The following is a 24,401-nucleotide window of genomic DNA, read 5'->3' as shown; positions in this document are numbered from 1 at the left end:
AAACAGCTCCGCCCGCTGGCCGAGCAGGTCCTGACAACCAGTGCACACGTTTGACACCACTGCCCGCCCTGAGTTGAAACTTTGGCGGCGCTGGCATCGGGGCGCTCGGTTTTATATACAAAAACAACCGGTGGGGCGGGGCTCTTTACGATTACTACGATACAAGGGGTTAGACTGTTCCCGTCGGTGGACGCATTAAACAAAAACGAACGAATATCTGTGACGCAGAGCTTTTTCTTTAAAAACATTGTCGGACACAAGGAAGTGAGACCAGAGAGGGCTCGAGAGAGAAGCAGGTCAAACCAAGTACAAATGCCACACTTAGTTTAGCAAATAACGCTACATTAGCTCGCGAGTTACATTGAAAACGGAACATAAAGGTCACTAATGTAGCCACAGAGGGTCTTAGATGTATAATTTTGAGCTTCCATGCATGTAATGTGACTAGCTAATGGCTGACATTACTGAAACTGTTACACCACTTAACAAACATGTCTTGTAAAATATGCCTCGTCGTTTTTTAATTATTCAGCTCGTATGCATTACTGTCATGAGTATCGTTAGAGACACATTATGCAGAAAGAGAACCTCGGAGCAGTGTTGGACCAATAGGACACTTTTAGCTAGTTAGCTAAATATAGTTATAAAAAGTGTCATCAATGGAGAGGAGCAGCGAGGAAGAGGCAGCTCCTGATGAAGAGGATGGAGTCCAGGCAGCCGGTTGGGATGTGAAGCCAGGCAGGTCTGAGGATGAAGAACTGGTACCTTTAACAACATCCACAGGTGGAGAATTAGACCCCTCTGTGGACATTTTGGCTCTGAGGCTGTGCAGAGAACTTGTGAAGCAGGAGAAATCAGAGATTGGACCGACGGGATCAAGGGGTGTAATGTCTGAAAGGGATGCTCCCTCTGTGTCTCCCTCCAGCCTCATGGACACCTGTGGTCCCTCTATATCAAGCCTCTCCTCCTCTTACTTCTCTCCCCATTATCAAGCCGAATTTTCTTCATCCTCCTCTTCATCTTCCTTGTGTCTGACTCCACCCTTGCCTCCCTCTGTGGAGCTCCCAGCTGTGTTGACTGATACAAGGCTCACCCTGGATGTGTACCAGGGAGGAGCTGCTGCGCTGCCTCTGCTTTGGGGGTCCATCCCAGAGCAGCTGAGGGGCCTCCAGTACCTGAGACTGGGCTCTGAGGATAAACCAGCCCTGGATGGTGCACTGGATGTCCTGCACCATCTGACTGAGCTGCGTTCACTGGCTGTTCGGGGTACAATATTTTATTTTATTTCATTTTATTTTATTTTTTTTGTGATAATGTTTTATTGCTTTTTCATGTCAGTATACAAGTGAATTGTTATTATTAATATTATTTAGGGGTGCACAATAATATCTCGACATCATAGGTATCTGCTTAAATTGGCCAACATACTGATTTCTGCCCATATCACAAACTGATATCATTATTATTATATTATTTCATTATCTCATTGACAAAGTTAACATGTAATTAACATCTACCCTAAGTTGAAGTATTTTTCGTATTTTGCACATTGAATAAATATTACATACACTGAAAAGTGTTGTATTTTATGTCTCCATTTGCTGGTGGAGCACCACGATAAGAGTATACATTATATGATGTTATTTCCACTACAGAAGAGACTTGATGATCGCCGAAATTAGGTGGAAAAAAGTGGATATATATCGATATCGGTATCCGTTATCAGCCAAGTGGGTTGATATATATAGGTATATTGGATATCGGCAGAAAAGTCCAATATCGTGTATCTTTATCGTTAATATTATTCTGATTATGACGATATTGATGATGATGATTATTATCATTACTATCCCTTTATTCACAATTTAGTGCAAATACAACATGGACATAATAACATACAAAAAAGCAACAATAGATTTGCAGATGTTACTGATTTACAAAACATAAAAGGGCATAGATAAGCAACAGTGCAGTGTGAGAGGTAAAGATAAAAGAAGAAGAGAAGAATGAAAGAAGGAAAAAAGTAAAATAGCTGAAAGAGGAGAAAAAATGAAAATAAGGAAGAAGACAATGCCAAAGAAAACACAAAACAAGATAAAACAGATAAATAAAGGCCATAGGATGTTTGTATTTGAATGCATTAAAGGTGATTTTTGCAGGATGAGTTTGATTAAGTAGTATAAATTCTTTCTCTGTATTTGAGTTGTGGCATCAGCTCACCGGCAGCAGAATAGATTTGAAATATATATATTTTATAGACTGTTTAATTTGGTTTTGTGCAGAGCTGATTGTTTTTCCGTTGTTATTTTTTGTGGAAGTAGATCAAACCACTGTGAGGTGTTGATTTCATAGTATCATTTGGGGTACCTTTCTTATTAATTTCATGTGGCATCAGCTGCTTGCTGTAACAGATGGTGAAAATCACCTTGTTAAATTGTATTTTTGTCTCTTACATACAAAAGCAGATACAGTGAATAATATGTTGATGCATTATAACATGGGTGTCATTCTCTGTCCTTTTTCTTTCTAATTCAAGGGCACTGTTTTTATGACTCACAAGGTGACCCGCTGCCTGGCCTCCTCACCACTTTGCCCACATCTGTTTCCTCCCTCTCTCATCTGGTGCACCTGGATCTCTCCTTCAACCAGCTCTCCTGTCTGCCACCCTGCCTTCTCAGCTTGCCCGTTCTGTCATCTTTGCTCCTCTGTCACAACCGCCTCTCAGCTTTGCCTCCTGATATGGGCCAGTTGTCCTCCCTCACCTACCTCTCCCTCCTGGGGAACGAGCTGGTCTCTCTCCCCCCAAGTGTGGGTCAGCTGAAAGCACTGCAGACACTGGATATTTCACATAACCTGCTTCAGCAGCTGCCCGATGAAATAGGTTGTCTGGAGCAGCTTGTGCAGCTGGAATTGTCTCACAACAAGCTGAAGCGGCTACCAGAAAGCATGGGTAAGGGTGTACAGGGGAGTGGGTGTGTCAGTGAAAGACCACTGCAGATATAAACAGGAACTGTCATTTATCTGGTGTAAGTTAAATTCAGGAATCCAGCAATAAAAAAGGAAAGATGCCAACGTTTTCTTCTTTGTTGCTGTAGGCTCCCTCCTCGCCCTCAGGGAGCTCGCTGTCTCCAGCAATGACCTCCGCCTGATCCCACATTGTCTGAACAAACTGCCTCTGCTGCAAATAGACGTGCGTGGCAATCCTTTGGGACGACCCCCAACCCCTCCTCCTCTCCCTCCTACACCTGGTGAGCAGAGGAAAAAAGGCCTTCAGATTGACTTGAGCTTGAATAATTTTCACTGTGTTGAAACTGTGTTTTAATCCACTGTCAGCGTATTCACTCTGTTGCATCACTGTTCTGTTTTTTTTTTTTTTTACCAGATCGAGCAGCAAGAAAACTTCAAGAGTTGCACCTTGGATTTAATCAGCACAGGTACAGTGTCACTCTTAGCATGGACACATTGTTTCAATCTGCAGTGATATTTATTGAACTACTTGTGAAAAGGCTTAGGATGAAACTGGGCTTTTATTTCAGAAACCAGAACTGCTTTTCTGTCTTGGCCAAAAAAAGCATGATCTCTGCTGCATTTTTTTAATGTTCCTGATTATGGGGATGTACTATATATGAATGCTAGGGCTGTGCTTCTTCATTGAGCTCATGATTTAGTCTGATTCAATGAAGATAATCACGTCCACGATTTGATTCAGTTCCATGATGCCTCACGATACATTGTCTCCTCAATTTTCTATATTAATGCACACGGCTACTTTTTCATCAATACCTACAAGCAGTCAGATAAAAGTGAACTCATCTTTTTTATTATTTAAATATTTCTTTACAAGGCAAAATGAAATGTTCTAATTCCAAAAACAAAACTAGTGCTTCTGCAACTGTCCTATGCTCTAAGACAGGAAACTGAATGTCCTGAATGTGGCAAACATCACAAACATGACTTGAGTCTGAACACAGCAGACAACAGGAGTATTTTCACAACAATAAATATGAATATGCCATTATTTTTTAAGTAGTTTATATAGCCCAGTGTACTTCTTCATATAGGAAAAGATTTTAATGTTTATATAAATGTCTAAACATTAAATTAAATTCTAAACCAAGATAAATGGAATATGCTGAGCCTACTTCCTATATTATTTATGTGAAAATGGTCATCCTCACAAAACAAAACTTTAATCCTTCTAAAGTGCATTACAGGTGTGCTGTGACCTGTAATGTACAAAAATACAGTTTTCTAATAGCAACTCTAAGACAAAACACTTTGTGAATGAAGAAAAAAAAACCCATACTACAGACCAGCTACAGCTTCTAGTAACTCATTGGTTTTCTGCTGTAAAACAGGGCACTTCCTGAATGTGACAAACATCACAATGAGTCTGAACACAGCAGGCAGGTAGCACTGAACTACTGATTTATCTAGTGTAGTGTGCTGGTTCATAATAACAAAAGAAATGTCTACCATTAAATTAATTTGTTAACTGAAATAAAAATGAATGCATCCTCCCAGTGTTTGCATGCTCTGGACTCATCACTATCCTGCATGCTCGGGTTGGTTGGCTGTTTTTAAAACTGCATAGACATTTTTATTGGCTTTCTCCTCTGCACAAAACTGTTCTTGGACTACTTCCAACATATTTATGCGTCTACATCAAGCAAAAACTTGAAAATGGCTATGCTATCCATTCACAGAACTTGTTCTTATTGTCTCTAACAAGGGTTCGTATGAACCTTCATGTCCATATATAATATATAATATAGTATATGTGAAATCTTCTGCAGAAAGACTTAAAGCTGCTCTTGTTGGTTCCTGCAGGCTGTTTCAATCACTGTTGCAGGACTTTTTGAATGTAGTCTTCTACATGCCAATGTCAGTGTCTGTCTTTGCGGGCCTTTTAATTTTCTTGTTTTTATGGCTCACTTAAAGCATATTCTTAGTCCTTTCTTGTAGTAACTTCATTTTGAGTTCTTTTTGTGTTTTATATTGTTTGTTTTGGAGTTTTATATTTTGGTTTTGTATTTTTGTTGCATGTTGTCTGTCTTTAACTTTTGTTAGCCTGTTTTGACCAGGACACTCTTTAAAAAGAGATTTTTAATCTCCAGTGGGTTTTTTTTTTTTTTTTTTATATATAAATAAAGGTTAAATAAATTGTTACAATAGTCAATGATGGCATGTCTGACTAGATAATGATTAAAGATGTCATGCTCTTTTTTTGCTCCTTAGTTTCTGTGTTTCGTCTGCTGGGTGTCATGTATTTCTCCCAGGGGGGGCTGAGCTGCTGTTCCCCCCGGGGTGCCTGGCGACAACCACAAGACTGAAATGGGTTGAGAAAAGGCCAGAGAGGAAGTGGGTGCGGCTGGAGGAGCATGAAATCTTGCTAAGTCGTCCACTGGAACTTCGTCCGCATGGAATTACATTTCTAAAGGTACCTTACAGAATTTAGCGTATGTACCACATCTGTTATGGGGACACTACACTGATTTTACACATGAAGATCGGTTTACTCATCATTTTTTGGTACCACTCTGTAAAAAAGTTTTATATTGTTGTTTATGGCTCTTGAGGAACTTTGTCAAGTCTGAAAAAATAACCCTTATTATGTCATAGTGATGCCATCAAGGCTATCAAACTTTAGGCTATTCAATCAAAACAGTCAGTTATCATTTCATGTTAATAATTTATTCACAACTAACAAAAAAGCATCAGATAATAGGGAAATTAATTACACAAAGGCATCAGCTATATAGCAGCCGGATCCAAACAAAAAACAGGCGTCATGGGCTACAGTAAGAAGTGCAGTACTGATGCAAATGTGCTTCAACTTTGAACTCCCTGCAGCCTGTTGAGGTTTGCGTTCCATATCATCGCGCAAAGAGGAGGGAAGTGGTGGTGCAGAGGTTCGACGGACAGTCATGGAGCACTCTGCCCACTGCTCTGAGGAGAGGAAGCCAGAGCCATAGCAGCCACCCTGGTGGACGTCCAGCCAGGGTAAAGTATAAAGCCTCCCAATACAAAATAATTTTATTACAGTTTTGTTTAAAGGGACAGTTCACCTCGAAATCAGCAATGCATATTTTTCCTCTCACCTGCAGTGCTATTTGTCAGTCTAGATTGTTTTGGTGTGAGTTGCCGAGTGTTGGAGATATTGTTCGTAGAGATGATTGCCTTCTCCAATATAATGGATCTAGATGATACTCAGATTGTGATGGTCAATGCACCAAAAATACATTTGAAAAACTCAACAGCAATGTCTCTGTCCAGCAATTATGACTCAAGATAATTCATAGACCTTGTTGTAAGCAGTTTTATGTCGGAACTATTTTCTTTCTACTAAACTACACCCAGCAAGCGTATCACCGCAGAAAAGGATGTGTGCATCTACTGTTAGCTCACCTAGCACCCCTGAGCTAGCTAACGTCGCAGCTCAGCCGATGACGATGCCATTAATATTTATGTCTCCGACTTTTACAAGCTTTTCGTCCATGAGTACATGCGTGTTTCCTTCTGAGCAGTGATTTGGTTGGCAGGTGTAGTTTGGTAGACTGAAAATAGTTCTCACATGGAACTGCTCACAACAAGGTCTGTGGATTATTTTGAGTAACCAGGTCATGATTCCTGGAAAGAAACATTGTTAATGAGTTTTTTAAATGTATCTTTTGTTACTTTGAGCTGCACAAGCTCATCTAGTCATCTAGTTCCATGATATCGACAACACTTATCAACTTACACCAAAATAATTTACACTGATAAATAGAACTACATGTAAGAGGAAAAACGTGGAATTTTAATTTTGGGGTGAACTGTCCTTTTAAGGTTTTATTCTTGGTAGTACAAATTGTAATTTGAGTGTCGGTGTACCTGTAGCTGGCCTGCTGCTCAGTGAGCCAGTTCTCCTGGTTTATGGCAGTGTCCCGTCCAGTAAAGGACAGTTGCTCTGTTACACCAGCTGGAGCCTTGCTGGTGTCCAGTGCTGACCCTGGAGTTAAGCTCCACTTCCCTCCAGACTCCACCGTGCAGACCCGCACTATAACCTTACAGGTAACACTACATTATATGGATATCAGTTTGTCAACCACATCTGTGGTTTGCAAGGCTTTAGTTTGCCTCTCTTTGTGTAGGTGCTGCAGGTGTCTGTGTCAGAGGTGCAGGCACTGTGTGGTGATCCTCAGGCCAGAGTCAGCCCTCTCCTCTGCCTCTCCCAGACTCCCAGCATGCATTTCCTGCAGCCTATTAAAGTTCAGGTCCCTCTGCCATCTGGAGTCACAGGTACAATCTGCCTTCATTCTCATACATGTTTATAACAGAATGTAATAGCATGTATTAAAGGTAGACTGTGCAGGAATGTCAGCTACTGTTTGTCTAGTGAAGTCAAGTAAATTTTATTTATAAATGTCATTATCACACATCGCAATTTACAGCATGCAACATCCCTCAGTCCTTGGACCCTCACAGTGACTAAGGAAAAGCTCCCCCCAAAAATCCCTTTAACGAGAAAAAGAAAAAATGATAGAGACCTCAGGATGAGCAGCTGAGGAGGGATCCCTCTTCCAGGACGGACAGACGTGCAGTAGATGTCATTAAGAACAATAACATTACTGTAGCATATGACAAAATGATACAAACGAAAGAAGGAAAGAGAGGGAGAGATGCACAGGAACAACAATAACAACGTATAATAATAGTAATAGACATATGACTGTTAATAAATATGGTGAATGATAGTATATATTTTACATGCATATATTGTAGTTTATGTGTGTGGCAACAACAATCATCTGTGTATAATACTAGTGGAGATAGTAGGTCAGGACCACAACATCAGTGCAACCATGACCCACGATCCAGGCGCAGCTGCGGGCAGGACCACAGCTCTCAAAAGGCTTGGCAGTGAAACTGAATATAAAATCCAATCCAAGATTGCATTTGGCATCACTATATTTGCTTTTTTTTTAAAGATTTTTTGCTGGTTTTGCCTTTAATTGTCTGGACAAAATGTATACATGAAAGCGGGAGAGAGAGAGAGAGGGGATGGCATGCAGCAAAGGGCCACAAACTGGAAGCCAACCCATGCCCCCCTGCAGCAAGGACATTGCTTGTGTACATGGGGAGCCTCCACTTAGCTACTGAGCACCTTTATATTTGCATTTTTTTCCTGTGCTGTCACCTCTTGGATGCTTGTCGCTACCTTTTCATAAACATCACGTGAGCACTGTGAGGGTACATACCAATAAATGAAAATAAGAAAATACAAGCAGAGGGCAGAGTCTTTGCAACAGATTACACAGCCACTCACTCCTACTGGGTCATTAGTGGAGATTGAGAGGGATTACTTCTGTATGAGTCTATACATTGTTTTCAGGAAAATCCTGCATAGTAAGTCTTCAACATGTGTGGTGCTTCTGCAGGCCACACAGTCGATATGTCCTGTTTGCATCTGCTACATGGAGACCCCACCGCCCAAACCTGGACCGACATTACTTCGCAAGTGTCTCTCTACGTCACTCATTTGTATGCCATTTTCTATATCACACATTTCTCCTGGTAAGTTTTTACAACATGTTCTCATTAATGTATGTTTGATTTATATATTGATGTTGTACTAACACAGTTTTGTGTGGGCCATCACAGGTACTGGCTGTGGTACACCACTCAGCGCTGTGTCAGTGGGGTGGTCAGGAAGATCTATCAGAGGCTAAAGCAGTTTAAAGTCCAGTTCCTCGTCCTCCAGAGGAAGACTGATCCCTCACAAGTTATGCTACAGTGTTTACCTGCTAACAGGGTGTGTATTTCTCCTCTCTGGGCTTCAACTGTGTGGTTTAATTCTCACGGCCTCGGCAATGAGTTAATCATCAGTGTAAATGCAGTCATAACATTTATGCATGAATGCTAAACAGTGGATGTGCTGCTTCCTGCCCAGGTGGACAGCAGAGTGCAGTCTTTGTCAGAGCAATATGATGGACCTCAGCCGTCAGACCTGTGTGACCTGCTGGAAGGAGAGCAGTTCTTTGCAGGCTTTGAGAGGGGATTAGATATCAGCGCAGGTCTGAAGTCTTCTTTGAGGCTCTGTCTTAAATACACATTGTTCTCTCCCTTTCCTTCCCCGGTTTTACGATGTACTCTCGTGTAATGATTGTCCTAAAAACAGGTTTGTTATTCCCCCTTTGAAACTTAAGCAGAATGGCTTTATTTCTTTCAAAAACACTGGAAGATGACGATGAGCAACTTAACAAGAAACGACCCCAAAAATTAGCAACAAATTAGTAAAACAAAATTTCCTGAAAATTAGCAAAAAAGAAAGAAAGAAAAGTAAAATCAAAAACAAACAAGAAAATGACCTTAAAAAGTGCTAATAACAAAAAGTATATGTTATATAGTCTGTAACATTTTAAATATAGAGAATATAGAGAATAATAAATATAGTTTCTGGACATTTTCCCTATTTAAAAAACAAAAATCTCTCTCACCTTTTACCAATTCCTTGCAATTTACTCATTGCCTTTTTTCCATGTTTATGAAGAGAATTAAACCTATTTGTTTAAGTTTCAAATGTTCAAATACTTGTGAAAGGCGTCTGAATGCAACTTGCAGGTTTCAGAGGGTTAATATTTTCCTGTTTTCTCCAGAGAGACCAGACTGTGTGGCGGGGAGACTGTGTTTTGTGTTTTACTCCAGCCTGAAGAATCTGAAGGAAGTGTACATCTGTCCAGCTCAGGGTCAGAAGGGGCCAGTGAGGGGACAAGTAAGACACACAAGAAAAGACAGAGACTGCTGACTAATGATTTCTGTTGTGTTTTCTGCATGCATATGTATAGACACTTAATAAATCTTACATTACACATCACATGGCGGTACACCTGGTGTAACAATTGCATGACCTCATCCGCATTACACTATAACAAACAATAAGTAACACATTATATCACTCATCTGCATACTTTACATTACATTCTTCATTGAGGCCCCTTTTGAACAGGCTTAACATTACAGGGGAAGGTGACATTTTGATCACTGGAAAATTGCAGGTCATTCTTGGAGTCATAACTCAGTCAAATCTTAACATATTGATATAATTCAGAGTAACATACACTCTCCAGGGGTGTAATTATCTCCATTGCAAGTAAAAGGCCTTAAATCAGCTTAAAATGATGTTTAAGTATGTGCCTGAGAATCCTTACATTAATATATTTTCTTCAGCATCAAGGTAATCCAGTGATGTTGTCTCTACATCCATGTGCACACTGCAAACAGGAGCTACTAATAGCTAGTTTGGCATACTTTTAACCCTTAGGGCTCACTTTAACACTACACACACACGTATCGCTTTGCGCACAAAATGGGCTTTTCAAAATCGAGCTTTAAAAAAATAATTTACATTTGTATTATTGCCTACTTTTATTGAGTTAATATTTAACCAACACCAGACCTAATCATAAATATCACATTTTCACATTAATTTTCAGAATTTTCTCATCAGTAATTAATATCACTGAGTGATAATGTGATGTTAAAATCAACCCACCTCCCCTAGAGAAATAAATCAAATCTGAATGGGGCTTAAAGTGACCAGACAGTGGAAACCCATCCACACTAGCCAGTCCTGTAATATATACTACGCTGTGAAACTGTCAGACGCAATTCTGAGGGTGTTCTTCAGGCTTTATGGGTTTGCATTTCTTTGTATAGTTTGGTGGGTTGTTTTTTATATGTTTATTCATATTCTATGTTATAGCGTTAAATAAATGTATATAAATAAAATATAAAATATATTTACCTGGAAAATATCACCTCAAAATGAGTCAAAAGAATAATAACTAAAGCATTGGTCTCTATTAAAACTAATGCAAGCTAAGCATTTTATGTAAGACAATAACTATTTGGTAGTGTTTATTGTATAACAATGTATGGATGTTTTTGGCCTTGTGGTCACTCAGTGTAAAGTACCAGTTCGCTATGGCTGCCAGCCTCAGTGCCTGTTAGAAATGCAGTTGTTATTTTGTCACATCAATCAGTCTGCGAGGACATCAAATTAAAAATCTGTATCTCTGTACCTCTCTACAGGTGTCTTTTTATAGAGGAGAGATTCCCAGCGATCTGCCACAGGAAGTGGCGAGGAAGAGGAAAGGACTGGACAGTCAATGGCTTGCAACTTTACCACTCAGACTTCCTGTCAGTTGGACTGAAAGTCTTTTTTCCTTATTTCATCTAATAACAGATATTTTTAAAATTTATTGATAGTGAATGAATTAGCATGAACATTTTATCTCAAAATATTGGGTAGAAAATAAATTATATTAGAAAATGTATGTATAGAAATAAGGAAAAAAGTATGCCCGTTGTTCCTCCCATATTTGTTTTTAACCCCTTAACACCTGGATGGACATTCATTTTCTTGTGCTATTTTAACCTCTTAAACCTGACAAAAGTGGTGTGATATCTTAAAAAAACTTGAGAAGTAATGAGCAAGTTGGCAAAAAAAAATTTTCCACAAAAGGCAAAAAAAATAGTAAAAGGTGATGAGACAATGCCCTAGAAAAGATGGGGGCGGGGTAAATAAATATTATCTAAAAAAATAGGGAAAATTTACAGAAAAAATTTATAATTTTTAGAATTCATATATTTAAAACAATGATAGAAAAATTTAAATATTATTTTTTGTGCATATTTTCAGGTACTTCTAATAATTGTTTTTTTTTTTGTTTTTTGTTTTCAAATTTAGGACATCATTCCTTGTTAAGTTGTTCATTGCCTGCTTCCCGTGTTTTTGAAAGGAATAAAGCTTGTTTGCTCTTATTTGCATGTTAAAAAGTGTTAAGTAGCATCCAGACTGGAATCTTCTTTCTTTACCTAAAGCAAAAGAAAATAATGTTAGTTGTTTCTTCAATATATCATCAAAACCCAAGGGAAACACTACACATCTGATATCCTCTTTGGTTTTTGTCATAGGCTCTAAACTCAGACAATAATTTCATAATGGAGGAGCTGCAGTATCCTCCTCTGAACCTGGGCGACCCTGAGAGCGGCTACCTGACCGAGGCCAACCTGCTGTCCATCTCTCTTCAGATCGGACAGGACTGGCGTGTGATTGGCATCAATCTTGGCTTAAGCTACCAGGAGCTGGACCGCATCCAATACAAGTATAGGTAGGACTGAGAATCTGTGTCATGTTCAGACAAAATTCATTTACTGAATTCAACATTTTCTGCTTTGGTCATTGTTTTTACAAACTGCTGTGGTTTTGAGACCTTTATTCATTGCAGTTATATTTCTTTTAACCGTCTGAAACGTGAATTGACATCACTTTTCTTGGACTGCGTTGAGACGCTTTTCACAAGTATTTAACCTTTTGAAGTAACTGAAGGAATTGGTTTGATTTTGTTTTGAAAACGTGGTGAAAAACTCAGCAACAAATGTCCTGCATATTGCAAGAAATTAGTAGATTCAGGACTTTTTCTTAAAAGCTAGGAGAAAAAGTGTCCAAAAACTATATTTCTCATTATTATTACACCTTTTACATTGTTTTACAGATATATTATGATTTTTAAGCATTTTTTCCAGGTCATTTTCTTTTTCTTGTGCTTTTTATTTTTTCAGTTTTTTAAACCAATTTCTTGCTATTTTTGGGGCAATTTGTTCTTAAACTGCTCATTGCTTTCTTCCCATGTTTTTTTAAGTAAATCAAGCCTTTCAAAGGGTTAAGACCAAGACACAGACACCACACTGGCAGCATGTAACACTACAAATTCAGACATATGTGGTTTCTTTTGGGAACTTTGATACCTTGATTGGAACTAAAATAAAGGAATGTCTGCACAGTTCTTGTGTATGCAACATTAACTTAGTTTAAGAGACTAGGTACACATTTACATGAAAGCATAGCTCAATTATTATGGAAAAAAGAACTCCAACATTATATCAGCCTGGTTTATTTAATCTAGATTTTTGTTAAAGACAGAATAAGATGTGCACCCCTGCAGGAGAGATCCAGATAAAGATGAACATTTTCAGTTTAAAGCACCTTTACGTGAGTAACTGTAACCAGTGCGTGCACACGTGTTTTAGCACAGCCAAAGCCTGGAAGGGAACAAGACGGAATGAGATGTAATGTGAGTGAAGTAAACCCGCAGTGGGAGAGAAATGGCAGAGAATTTTGATTGTTTTAATCTGCACTGTCAGCCATCACTAAGCCATCTGGGACACTGCAGGAGATTACACACACACACAGACTGATGCTCATCTGCCCCCCCACCCCCACTCCTCACGCTCAGCAAACCTCTTGTGACGCATCCTGGAGGTGGAAGGAAAATGCATTATGTTAAATCATGCATACATGTTGTGTAGATTGTTTTCTGTGTGAGGTTTTTATATAGAGATCATTCACACACCATTTAAAAGGGGACATTTTTATGCTCATTTTCAGGTTCATACTTGTGTTTGGGCTTTCTGTTGGAACATGTTTACATGCTTTAATGGTAAAGAAAAAAAAATGTTCTCTTCATACTGTCTGCACTGAAACACCTGTATTCACCTTCTCTCTGAAATACTCTGTTTTAGCGCCTGTTTCTTTTAGCCCCACCTCCCGAGAAAGCCCAGGCTGCTCTCACTGGTCAGCGTTTCCAGGTCTCCCTTATTTCGGCCAAAGAGGTTAAAAAGAGGAGAAATAACAGCATCATAATGTGTCATATCATTTGGATGCAACACCTGTGCAGTAAAATCTGGTCTGCACTTTCCGAAAGGCTCAGTGGCTGGAGCACTTCCACTGAACGTTGACACGATCGATTAGTCCCACTGTCGCAGTCGGCCTTGGGTTGAAATACCATAAAAACGATGTGGGTGAATTACAATTCAGCAGTTATTGGAAAGATCCTTAATAAAAGACCGTAAACAACTGTTTTCCATATGAAAGTATTTGCCCGCCATCCCCTTGGGGATACCCAAAAAGATTTGTAACGCCTGGCACACCCAAGAAGGCAAAAAATAGCGCACCTGTGTAGACAACTATCCCTTTATTTCTAGTGCCATCTGCTGTAAGCCTCCAGCATTGCAACTTCAATTACATTGCACATGTGTCGTACCCCATAGCTACCATTGAGTCAAAGAGCCTTTGAATATCCTTGATTTCGACATCTCTGCACAGTTATTGCGGCAAGGGTATGACTGTAACAGATAGTAGAGGCACTTTGGCACAGTAGTAGAGGCACAGTGTGAAAAAACACCATTAAAAACTTCTAAACACAACCTGAAATGTCCCAACGGGAAAGTGTTCCAAAATCGTGGAGAAATTAATAACAACTGCAACCAAGATTACAAGGTTCCTTTATTAGCATCTAGCGCATGTAGTAGTAGATTTTTTAGGAAATCTGTCATGATCTGATGACAGCTTGTTGCCACAGTGGAAAAAAATGTTTAGAACAGAAGAAGCCTGAAGTTTTTGGCCGCAAGAATGACTTTTACACACGTCTACACATAATTTTTTGCAACTTTGGCCACATTTAATATGAACAACCAACCTTGTAACATTATATATACATATAACCAAAAAAAAAGGGAAAATCATAATAAGTCACCTTTCATGGTTTGTGTATTTAATGGAAGTTATCCAATAAATGTTTTCTTTCGAGATGCATAGCCAAAACCTTATAATTTATACATGGTTTATCTTCCAACTGCATTTAGAAAATAATACCACCCATGGATATGCTGTTAGTGTATTTCCTATAGTACATTTATCAAGGTGCAGTGAGAAAATCATTTCATTCTGCCATAGATTTGTAACATACAACACTGTATGTTTATGGCAATAGCTGGTATAAAATACAGAATGTAGTCCTGCAGTGATGTGAGAACCCGAGCTGCTAATATATAAAATAAAAATACATATTTACATCTGTTATCTTTAAAACCCTTAAACTGCAGAAGCCAATGCTACATTTCTTGTGTATGTTCTGCTCTCCTCACCAGGGACAATCTGGGAGCCTTGGTGCTGGACATGCTGTTCCAGTGGGCCCGGGGACAGAGGGAGGCTGGACCAGGAGCAGTGTCACGACTGGCTGCGGCTATGATTGAGAGCGGCAGGAGAGACCTGGCAGATGAGATCGAGGACATCGTCAGTATAGGAAGGAGAAAGTACTCAGAGTCATTGAGGAGAGTGGGCCTGGAAGCAGAGAGCTCCTCCCTCGGTGATGGTGCACAGCAGTAGATGAACCCATGCTGGGTGCAGATGGCTGACTTACACTTGAGTAACCTGTTTGTTTACAATGTGCCCCCATCATCTCATCCTGCTGTCTAAACAACTGTCCTGGAGGACAAAAAAGTCCATGTTAACGCTATCATGATAGCCAGCTGGCAGCACCTTTAAGAAGACCTACAGAAGACAGGTGAGATGGACTGACTGCATAAAGGCAATGGCCTAAGGTTTGTTTGTGTCACTTTTTACTTTACTTTACAAACTGTCTCAGTGTGCAACAAAACACTATGGAAGCCTGTTTCTGCCAAGAAAAGATACAAATGTAGGAAAAGTTATGTAAGATGAAATAAAGAATACTCATTTTATGTTAAATTATACTAATTTACAATTTTACTTAATATTTATTCATTTATGTTGTTAATATAGTATGTCATAATTTTGAGTTACTGCCTCTTAATTGTACATTACAGCAACATCATAATTAACTCATCATTTTAGACTAAAGCCTCTTTTCAACTGGCCAAAAAAAAACTCCCCACTAACACCCACTAACCTGGCTTTTCATTGATTCATTCCCAGGACAAATGACTCTGCAGTATCTTCAAATATTTCATTATTTTGACTTACCATGAGTATTTTTTAATAATTTCTTGGCAGAAATGTCAGTATTACCTGTTCAGGACAGAGTTGAGAGGCAGAGCAAACACTGGAAACTGTTGGATGACGTAGGTCTGAACCACTTACTGAAAGTGCAAGAGGAGGCCATTTTTATGGTTGATTAAATTTCTTCCTTGTGTGCCTTTAGTCACCTAGAAACCAGCTGAGCTGCGGCAACATATCAGTGACATATCGGGACACTGGATTTTTAAAAAATGTTTATATGAATTTCCACTATTTTCATCTATAGTCAAACTGTTATGTAAAGAAATGTGTCAGCATGCTGATAGTGCCATAGTGACTCATTGGTTGCTTTGGACGCTTTTGTAGCTGCATGCTGCACATCATCCCCAAAATTTCTGCTGTAGCCATTTTTCTATTTTAGTGCTCAAGGTCATGGGGTTGAGATGAATCGTCACGATGACGCTGGACCCCCATCCCCCACCCCTCTACACCTTTACTGCAAATCAAAAATATGTCTGTACTTCTACTACATACCACTAGAGGACCCTTTTTAAATCCCCCTTTTTTTTTTTTTATCCGAGTCCTCCTCCATGCATCGCCTGCCCGGCTGCTCCCCCCTCCTTCCCTGCTCTCACTCCCACCTCCCTCCGCTGGACTCAAATGCTAGTAACACCGGTAGGTTAGCTATTGTCGGTCTGTCAGCCAAAGATACACACAGCAGCGGCTTTGATTTCTCACTGAAACCACACCGGGAGAGAAGACGGAAACGGCTGTATGTGGTATGTAGATAACGGGATGCGGTTGGGGAAAAGTCTTGTGAATCGTGGCGGGTGTCTTGTTTGGAAAATGTGTCTTGAATTGGCCTGAAGCCGTTAAAATGTTACCTGGGAACAACGTGAAGGCGACATTAAGCCGAACGTCCTATTTTAAATAGATAGAGATGAAAAGCTAGCTAGTACTGTGATTGTTTTGTGTTGCTGCTTCGTTGTGACAGGCAGCAAATCATTTTCCGTTATGTGGCAAACCTACCGTATTTTCTACCGTGACATACGGTGGATTTAGATGTGTAACGGTTGCTGTAGGCCTATGATACTGTTAAAATGTAAGCTAATGCGGTTATGAATATGAACGTTATTGAATAACGGTTATACGCTTTGACATATTTCCCCCAGATAAAGGACGAGCCGTCGGTGACAGGTGTAACCGTTATTCATCATCACTATCAGTTTATATTGAAATGTTAGCTTGCTTCGTTTTTCGTTGTTATCCTACAACAACCGGAGCTGTTACCGAATATCCCGGAGACCGACAAGGGACCACTGCGGCCGCCTTCTGCCGGCTTCCGCTCGCCCGTGAGGGTGTAATTATCATGTGGGCTGTGGATGTTGGTAGTGCAGGGTAGACTCACGTAAACCGTACCCACCTCCTTTTTCATTGGTAGGATTGAAGCTCCTCACTTCTGGCAGGCAGAGTTTAGGCTAAACATTAACATAGTGTGACTTCTTTAAGCAGGATGAAAGACAGGTAGATATTTTCATTTTAATGCTGAATATCTTACCTGCTGGAGGCCATTTCTATTCTACACACCTTGCTATTCTATTTACCCCCTGCTGAGACATCACTTAGGGGAGATTTAACTGAGGTACAAAGAAAAAGTACTGCATGCCTTTTAGAAGCAGCAACTTCTTCCAGTGTATTCGCTAGGTTGTGATCAGGCCAAGCAGTGTAATAAAGCACTCCTGCAGCCTTGAAATAATTGATAAGGTGAGTCATTCTTGGGTGTAGGGTGACATCCTGTGTTCTCCAATGGAACTGTTGTACCTGTTTTGGCCCTAGTGCTGAAAACATTGCTTATCCAGTTAACACAAGGGCAAAGGTTTCGCTTCAACACTGGGGGGGATACCTATGAAACTGGGTGTTTGGGGTACTTCCCGAACATCTGCTGCAATTTCCTGCATTGTGTTGAACAGTAATGTGTCAATCTTTGCCTGTTGTGCATCAATTTATGGTGGAAATATCTTTATTTTTCGTGAAAATGAATGTACTCTGCTTTTTTCCAATGTGATCCGTATGTATTTGCAAAGTACATTTAAAAACAACAGAGCTGACCAAAGTGCTGTACATCAGTAAATAGATAAATTTTTTTTTATAAATAACATAAAACAGGAAATAAAAAAACGGTGTACAAAAAGGCAATAAAACCACAACAGTCATACAGAGTCTGAGACTGCCAAGGAGAACAAATGGCTTTTTACTTTCACGTTTTTTGCATGTGTTTTAAATATTAGCCTCCTTTATACTGATTTCTCAGGGCAGGGATTTTACACTGTTATTTTGCTGTGCTATTCTGTATTTAATGTATAATTGCAGACATGGGGGGACAGAGTGGGGTCGCCTTTAAGGCAACATCGGAGGTAGTAACTGCGACGAAATGAGGTCTGTATGAAACAAAACAGCTGGCAGGAGAATTAAAAAGAAGTTGGAAGCAGTTAGAGGCTTACTCAAATAAGAGGAATGGCAGCAGGAAATGTCCCCATAACAATGAGGTCCGGGAGGTCCTTACTCTCCGAGCAGAGGATGAGATCAGCCGCCTTCTAAAAGAAACAGTTAATGATTGTTATTGCCACGTTAATGCTATTGTTATTGATTAGAAAGCTGCGCTACATGTTGTACGTTATATGTCACACTAGAGGCTAACGCTGTTGGTTACATGTCACGCCTCTTTTGATTCCACGATGCTGGCGTGCTATCTTAAATCACACTGGAAATGCTGCAGTGGCATTATGTTCCTGTGTTTGGTTGTGTGGCATAAGGAAGGGACTTATTAACAACCCTCTTGTGGATGTGTTAAAAAGGTCTATTTAGGGGCACGCATGCCCTGTATCCCTCCCAAAAAATCTACATCTATGAGTAGACAGCATTGTACAAAATATTCATATAATCTGCATGCAGGACTACACCCATGTAGCATTTCCTAAAAGTATGCCAAAATCCCAGAGGCAAGGACTCTTAAATGTCACTGATGTTTGTGCACTGAATAGAAATGACATAGCTGTGGGAAGATGCTATGCTTCTTTTTGAAAGTGGCAGTCCTTTATTCAAGGTTTTACTGTAATCTGTAAACTGTAATCAGATGCTTCAATGCTGCATTTAACTTTCTTTCTCAGGAAAGTCCATCCACAGCAGAATCATTATTTCCCTACCAAGGTTGGGGGAAAGCTGAGAGGGCGGCAAAACAGAGGAGATGCCCCAGGTGACTCTAGAAACTGGGCCACCAGAGATACCTGTGGTGCCAGAGGAGGGAGTAAACACTACACCACCTCTCTGCACTGAAGGGGCATTTGTGCCGCCTGAAAGTTAAACCCCGGATTGTTGTTTCTGATCTACAGCCGGTGATAATAACAATGCATAACTGTGCAGGTTTAATGGCCGCAATGTGTAGAGCACCTGTAGTGGAAATGTATCGCTATGCCCAGATCATAACTCTCACGCCACTGGTTGTAAATGGAGATTGCGAGAGAGCTTTCATAAGTAGGAATTAGGTTTATAATCCCAATGCTGTGGGGAAGAGGGAATAGTAATCAGATTTATCTGTGACACCACAAATTTCATCCCTTGTTTCCGCAGTACTGTAGATGTCCAAAAATAGACTGCATCTCATAAACAGTTCTTTTCAAAAAGCATGAAAACAGCACAGCTGTCAGGTTTTGCTGAAGAAAAGCAGACATCTCAGTGCAAATAATTATTTAAAATACAGCCTTACAGTCCAATACAAAAAACGATATAAGGACAATATCAGTTCACAATAGCATTGCAGTTTCAAATTCATACGTATGTAGAAATGAATGTCTCCAGAAGGGATGAAAAAGTGGACAGATTGAGTTGTGTGTTAGATCTGGCCTTTGTGCACTTGCAGCTCAGACTTGACATCTGATTGAAGACTGAGGGAACACACTGGTGTCTGAGACGGATCCTCAGTGCAGCTCCTCTGTCGATGGCTTAGAGCTCACAGAGTGTTAATCAAACAAGGACATGTGAGCCAGATGGACTGGTAACAACAGCCTGCTCTGAGCTAATGAGGAGGGGTATGTGTAATTTTTCCCTTCTTTTACTGTCTTTTCGACCAGCCACAGTCACATGGGCAAAATGCTGACTACCACAGTGCTTTGTCACTGAAGGCCAGCCACTCAACTTCCTCCTATCGTTCTACAAACTGATTGTCATTTAGTGAGTGAGACCTTTAGTCTGTTTGGCACACAAGGACAGAGAGGTAACCGAAGAGCTGTGATGGATAAGGTAAATATTTCTCTGGTTGATTTGAACGAAAAGGGTAAATTTGCATCGAGTTTGCATTGGAAATGAACTGGCATGGATTTGTCTTCAGACTTTTGGTATCTGCCGAGTTATTTTATTGTTAAGTCTTTTGCGACTACCTTAGAGCAGATCAATCCAAGCAGCTATAGGTACATGTGTGCTCTACACCCTAATTTTTTATGTATATTTTCACTGATCCAGTTGTGTGAGCATTTTAATGCTTCCAATGCATAGAACGTTTCTGCATGCACAACATTTCTGGAAAGAAAAGCTTTTTATTTTCTTTCATAACCACAATAGACACATTTAACTGACATTAAATGTTGTTACCAGCTATTGCCCCAGTCTTAAATCTTAATCGTCCAAAAATGCACAGTAAGTGTTTGACCTTGTTAACTTGTATGGAAACTTATCCAGAAAGATTTAAGAGCATGTGTTATGGATATTTCATTACATAATAACTTAATTACATAATAATCTGCTGGCTTTTCAGGTGGATCAAAAGACTGTCAAAATCAAGTATACTTATTATGATCATTGTCCCTGTATTTCATGCCAGGGCTTCAACTAAGAATAATTTTCATTGTTAATTAATCTGTTGATTATTTTGTTGATAAATTAATTAGTTGAGTGATCCATGAAATATTGTTTTGAATGTCAATTCAGTGTTTTCCAAAGCCAAATATGATGTCCTCAAATGTCTTGTTTTGTCTACAACCTTAAGATGTTCAGTTTATTGTCTTAATGGGGAGAAAAAAAAGAAAATATTCACATTTAAGAAGCTGGAATCAGGTAATTTTGACTTTTTTTTTTTTTTTAAATTAAAAAGATTACCCACACGGATTAATTGATTATCAAATTAGTAGTAATAGCATGTAAATCTGTATGCTGACACACCCTCTGCTCCTCCTTTGTGGGATTGCACTAACTGGATCATTGCACACAGTACCTATAAGCGTGACTCTGTGAACTTGTAATTTCATATTAGTTAAACTAAAAAAGTAATTAGGAATTTAATATCCTTTCTTATAGCAAAAGAAGACTTCTTTGCTGCTTTACTCAAAACATGACTTAAGTGTTTATTGCCTCATTGTTCATGTTGAAATGATGAGCAAGGGTCAAAAACGGAACCGCTATCTGCCACGGTCATCGCCCGCACACTCTAGTAGCTCTCTTATCAAGTGCGTCCAATGACTGGCTGAGTTAAGTTGTTCAGTTCAAGGTTTTGCATGGCAGACAAGTTGCACAATCACCTTGTCTATTGTTTACACGTATGTGCTTATCTGCTCTAGAGGTGAAAACTCAAAATATGACCTCTGTGTGAATGTGTGCATTTCAGACGGAGATGTTTCAAGTCGCTTGTGATTAGCTGGTTTGATAAAGGAGTTTTCAGTCGCTCCAAATCTGTTTTGCCTCTTTGATAGTGCAGTGAATTGAAAAATAAAGGACTTTGCAATCCTCTGCTGCCTTTAACCGTATGAAACCTGGATCGATATCAGCTTACTTGCACTGTATTCAGACGCCGTTCAGGAACATTTAAACCATTGCAATGTAAGCAGATTGGTTTGGTATAAAACGTCCTGAGAAATGGCAAAAACTTAGTAAGAAATGACAAGAAAATGATTTGAGAATTAACTATTAAAAAGACAGACATGTGAGTTGACCTCTAGCTTATCAGGTAGAGTGTGCGTCGTATATGCCTGAGGCTTCTGCAGCGGTCCAGGTTCAAGTCCGGCCTGCGGCCCTTTGCTGCATGTCATTCTCCCCTCTCTCTCCCACCATTCCTGTTTCTCTGTATCTGTCCTATGAATAAGCGGAAAATGCCCAAAAAAAATCTTTTAAAAAAACTCTGAATGCAAGAAAAAAACTACAGAAAGAATATAAAGAAAACTATATTTCTAATATTTATTTAAATTATGTTATAGGAAAAAGGGTATTTATTGTTACTTATTACTTTTTTTGTAATTTCTTGCCAATTTTTGGGTCATTTCTTGTGAAGTTGCTCCTTGACTTCTTTTCATGTTTTTGAAAGAAATCTTGCCACTTTGCTTAGGTTTAAAGGGTTAAGATGTGCTTATGTGGGGTCGAAAGAGAGAAGAAATACCTCTGCAGTTTCCTGACTGTCAGTTATTTCTCTCTCCTGCTGTGCGAATAAAAGGAATTCCTTGAAGATTTTCGGAGTTGGGTGATGAGTGATGCCACTGTGCTGTGGACTCTGCACACTGAGGCTACTTGTGTCCATACAGACTCCAATTGTCATGACAAGACAGTGCAGCCACAGGCAATGACTGCGGGTCAAATAAATGTCCTGGCGCAGACACAGTTGTGTGTTGTATGTTAACTCAAGTGGACGAGTGAAGCCGCAAGCATGGTAGAGAAGGAGGGAGATGTCGGTTTGATGGGTGACTCATGTAAGACTGCAGTATTCTTAAAAACCCAAACGTGATCTCTTCATCATTTTCTGCAAATTATTGTTTGAAAATAGTGCTGAGTGTGGAGTTCTGGAGGAAGTCAGTGACAAGAAATAGGGAAACAAAAGTACTTAAAGTGAAAAGGTGTGCTTTGTATCACAGCTAGATGAGAAAACACTGAAGTCGATGAGCGATGTAGGGCGGCTGTGAAGGCGGATGTGTGAAGCTCCAGGGAGCAGAGACGAGAAAAACCCAGCCAACAGAGACCAGAGAGGCGGCTTGCTGACCTGCTCTGAATCCCCCTCTCCTACCCCCTCCTCCACCTCTGGAGCAGCCAGCGGGGGCCTCAAGTCCCCATTCAAACTAAACACATCAGACCACAGCTGCATTCATGCCCAGATGCAGCTATCGGAAACCTAAACATCCATCTGTGCAATCTCCCTGAAACTGAATCTGAGGAATTAGTGATGTTGTGTCACGCAGGCGCAGATGCTCTTAACAAAAGAAAAGCCACAAGTCAGCAAAGATCTGGAACGGAAAAGCTGTGTTTGTGAGTCGTGACTCGTGACTGAGGGAAGTGATGGGGGAGGGCCAGTGAGGAGGAGAGGGGAGGAGGCGGGCTACACACGCAGAGGCAGGTTATGATTGGTGGATGAAGGGGGTGGAGAGAATGAAAGGGGAAATGAGAAGCATCTTTTCACACTGAGGGCATTATGTACCTAAAATATGGAGCATCTTGGTCACATTTGATGTACAGTATTTTAGATGTTTGCTCAGAAATGATTGTCTTCTCATGCAGGGGACAGAGCTTCCTCTACACAGCCTCACAATGAGAGAGCTCATGCATAAAACATGAGCGTTCAAGGACACACACCACGTACAGATGTTTCAGTGATGATAGATTTGTTTTAACAGAAAGTAAATCCTCTACACTGATCTATAATGCTCTATTTTTAAGACGCTGTACGGTGTTGCCTAATTATGCTTCACAGTGGTTAACTACTGAAATATATCTTTTGCTGTTTACCCTAACAGGGATGAATAAGTGTCACACAGAGATTGTGATAATAATAATCAACTGTAGGGAAAATTAAAATTAAAAGTAACTTTATTAATCACCTCAGTGTTAAGGAGTTGCTGCTTGCCTCACCTGTAACTCAGTGTTGTATTTAGTTTGGTCCAAAGCAAGCATTGGATGATATGAAAATTTGATGTCACCATTATCCCCAGTCCAAATAATTCACGATACCATCCTGATAATCATCAAAAAATGCATTAAGTCTTAAAATGGCATTAAAACTTGCTGAAATCACTTAACCTTATATTTAGTTAAGAAACAAATCATATCATTGCATCACAGATGGGACACACAATAATTGTTTAATTGGTGAACAAAAAGTCCCCTTCTGTTTTCATTTACGAAATGATGATATATATATATATTTATTAAAAGTGCATATATCGCCATCGCCATAGTTTGAGAATATTAATACATTTTAATTCTTTAATTATTGTGTATTTTAGGAAGTTACTAAAAGCAAGCGTGTGTGTAGTAATGTTTGTGAAGGCAACATTGCTTTGTTATAGCTTTTGAAATGTTTTAATTGGAACTTTTTTGTTAACAGTCAATTTGTAAGGGTGTTTAAAGGGTGTTGACCGTTTCTATTTCTTTACAGAAATCCCAGAAGTTAAATTAACAGCAATAGCAGGCAAGACAAGTGGACAAAGCACAATCAAACTTCATAATCCCACTTGGACAGCAACACACTGCTGGAACAAACCACAAGAGACAAGGACGACCAGCAAGTAACGAGCTAACAGACAGACTGACACTTTGACCAGCCAGGGCTTCACAT

At 39.7% G+C, this 24,401-nt stretch overlaps 1 protein-coding gene across 1 annotated transcript; it reads left to right on the top strand.

Moving 5' to 3' along the window:
* Positions 1-105: 105 nt before the first annotated feature.
* On the top strand, positions 106-24,394 carry pidd1 (p53-induced death domain protein 1). Its single transcript, XM_042495994.1, has 16 exons — positions 106-1,266; positions 2,537-2,950; positions 3,096-3,248; positions 3,383-3,434; positions 5,239-5,440; positions 5,854-6,003; positions 6,880-7,053; positions 7,134-7,281; positions 8,421-8,556; positions 8,644-8,794; positions 8,933-9,056; positions 9,639-9,754; positions 11,074-11,181; positions 11,959-12,155; positions 14,974-15,426; positions 24,222-24,394. The coding sequence occupies exons 1-15, from the start codon at positions 660-662 to the stop codon at positions 15,209-15,211; spliced, it is 2,970 nt and encodes a 989-aa protein (XP_042351928.1). The 5' UTR covers positions 106-659; the 3' UTR covers positions 15,212-15,426; positions 24,222-24,394.
* The last annotated feature ends 7 nt before the right edge of the window (positions 24,395-24,401 follow it).

The sequence above is a fragment of the Plectropomus leopardus genome, chromosome 11 (genome assembly GCF_008729295.1).
Source record: "Plectropomus leopardus isolate mb chromosome 11, YSFRI_Pleo_2.0, whole genome shotgun sequence".
Taxonomy (NCBI): domain Eukaryota; kingdom Metazoa; phylum Chordata; class Actinopteri; order Perciformes; family Serranidae; genus Plectropomus; species Plectropomus leopardus.
The sequence above is the reverse complement of the archived record's forward strand: the minus strand, read 5'-3'. Positions and strand labels throughout refer to the sequence as shown.

Coding starts and splice junctions, on each gene's coding strand:
- pidd1 (XM_042495994.1), top strand. CDS start 660: ATGGAGAGGAGCAGCGAGGAAGAGGCAGCTCCTGATGAAGAGGATGGA. Junction 9,057..9,638: donor GGGATTAGATATCAGCGCAG/GTCTGAAGTCTT, acceptor TGTTTTCTCCAG/AGAGACCAGACTGTGTGGCG. Junction 9,755..11,073: donor AGGGGCCAGTGAGGGGACAA/GTAAGACACACA, acceptor ACCTCTCTACAG/GTGTCTTTTTATAGAGGAGA.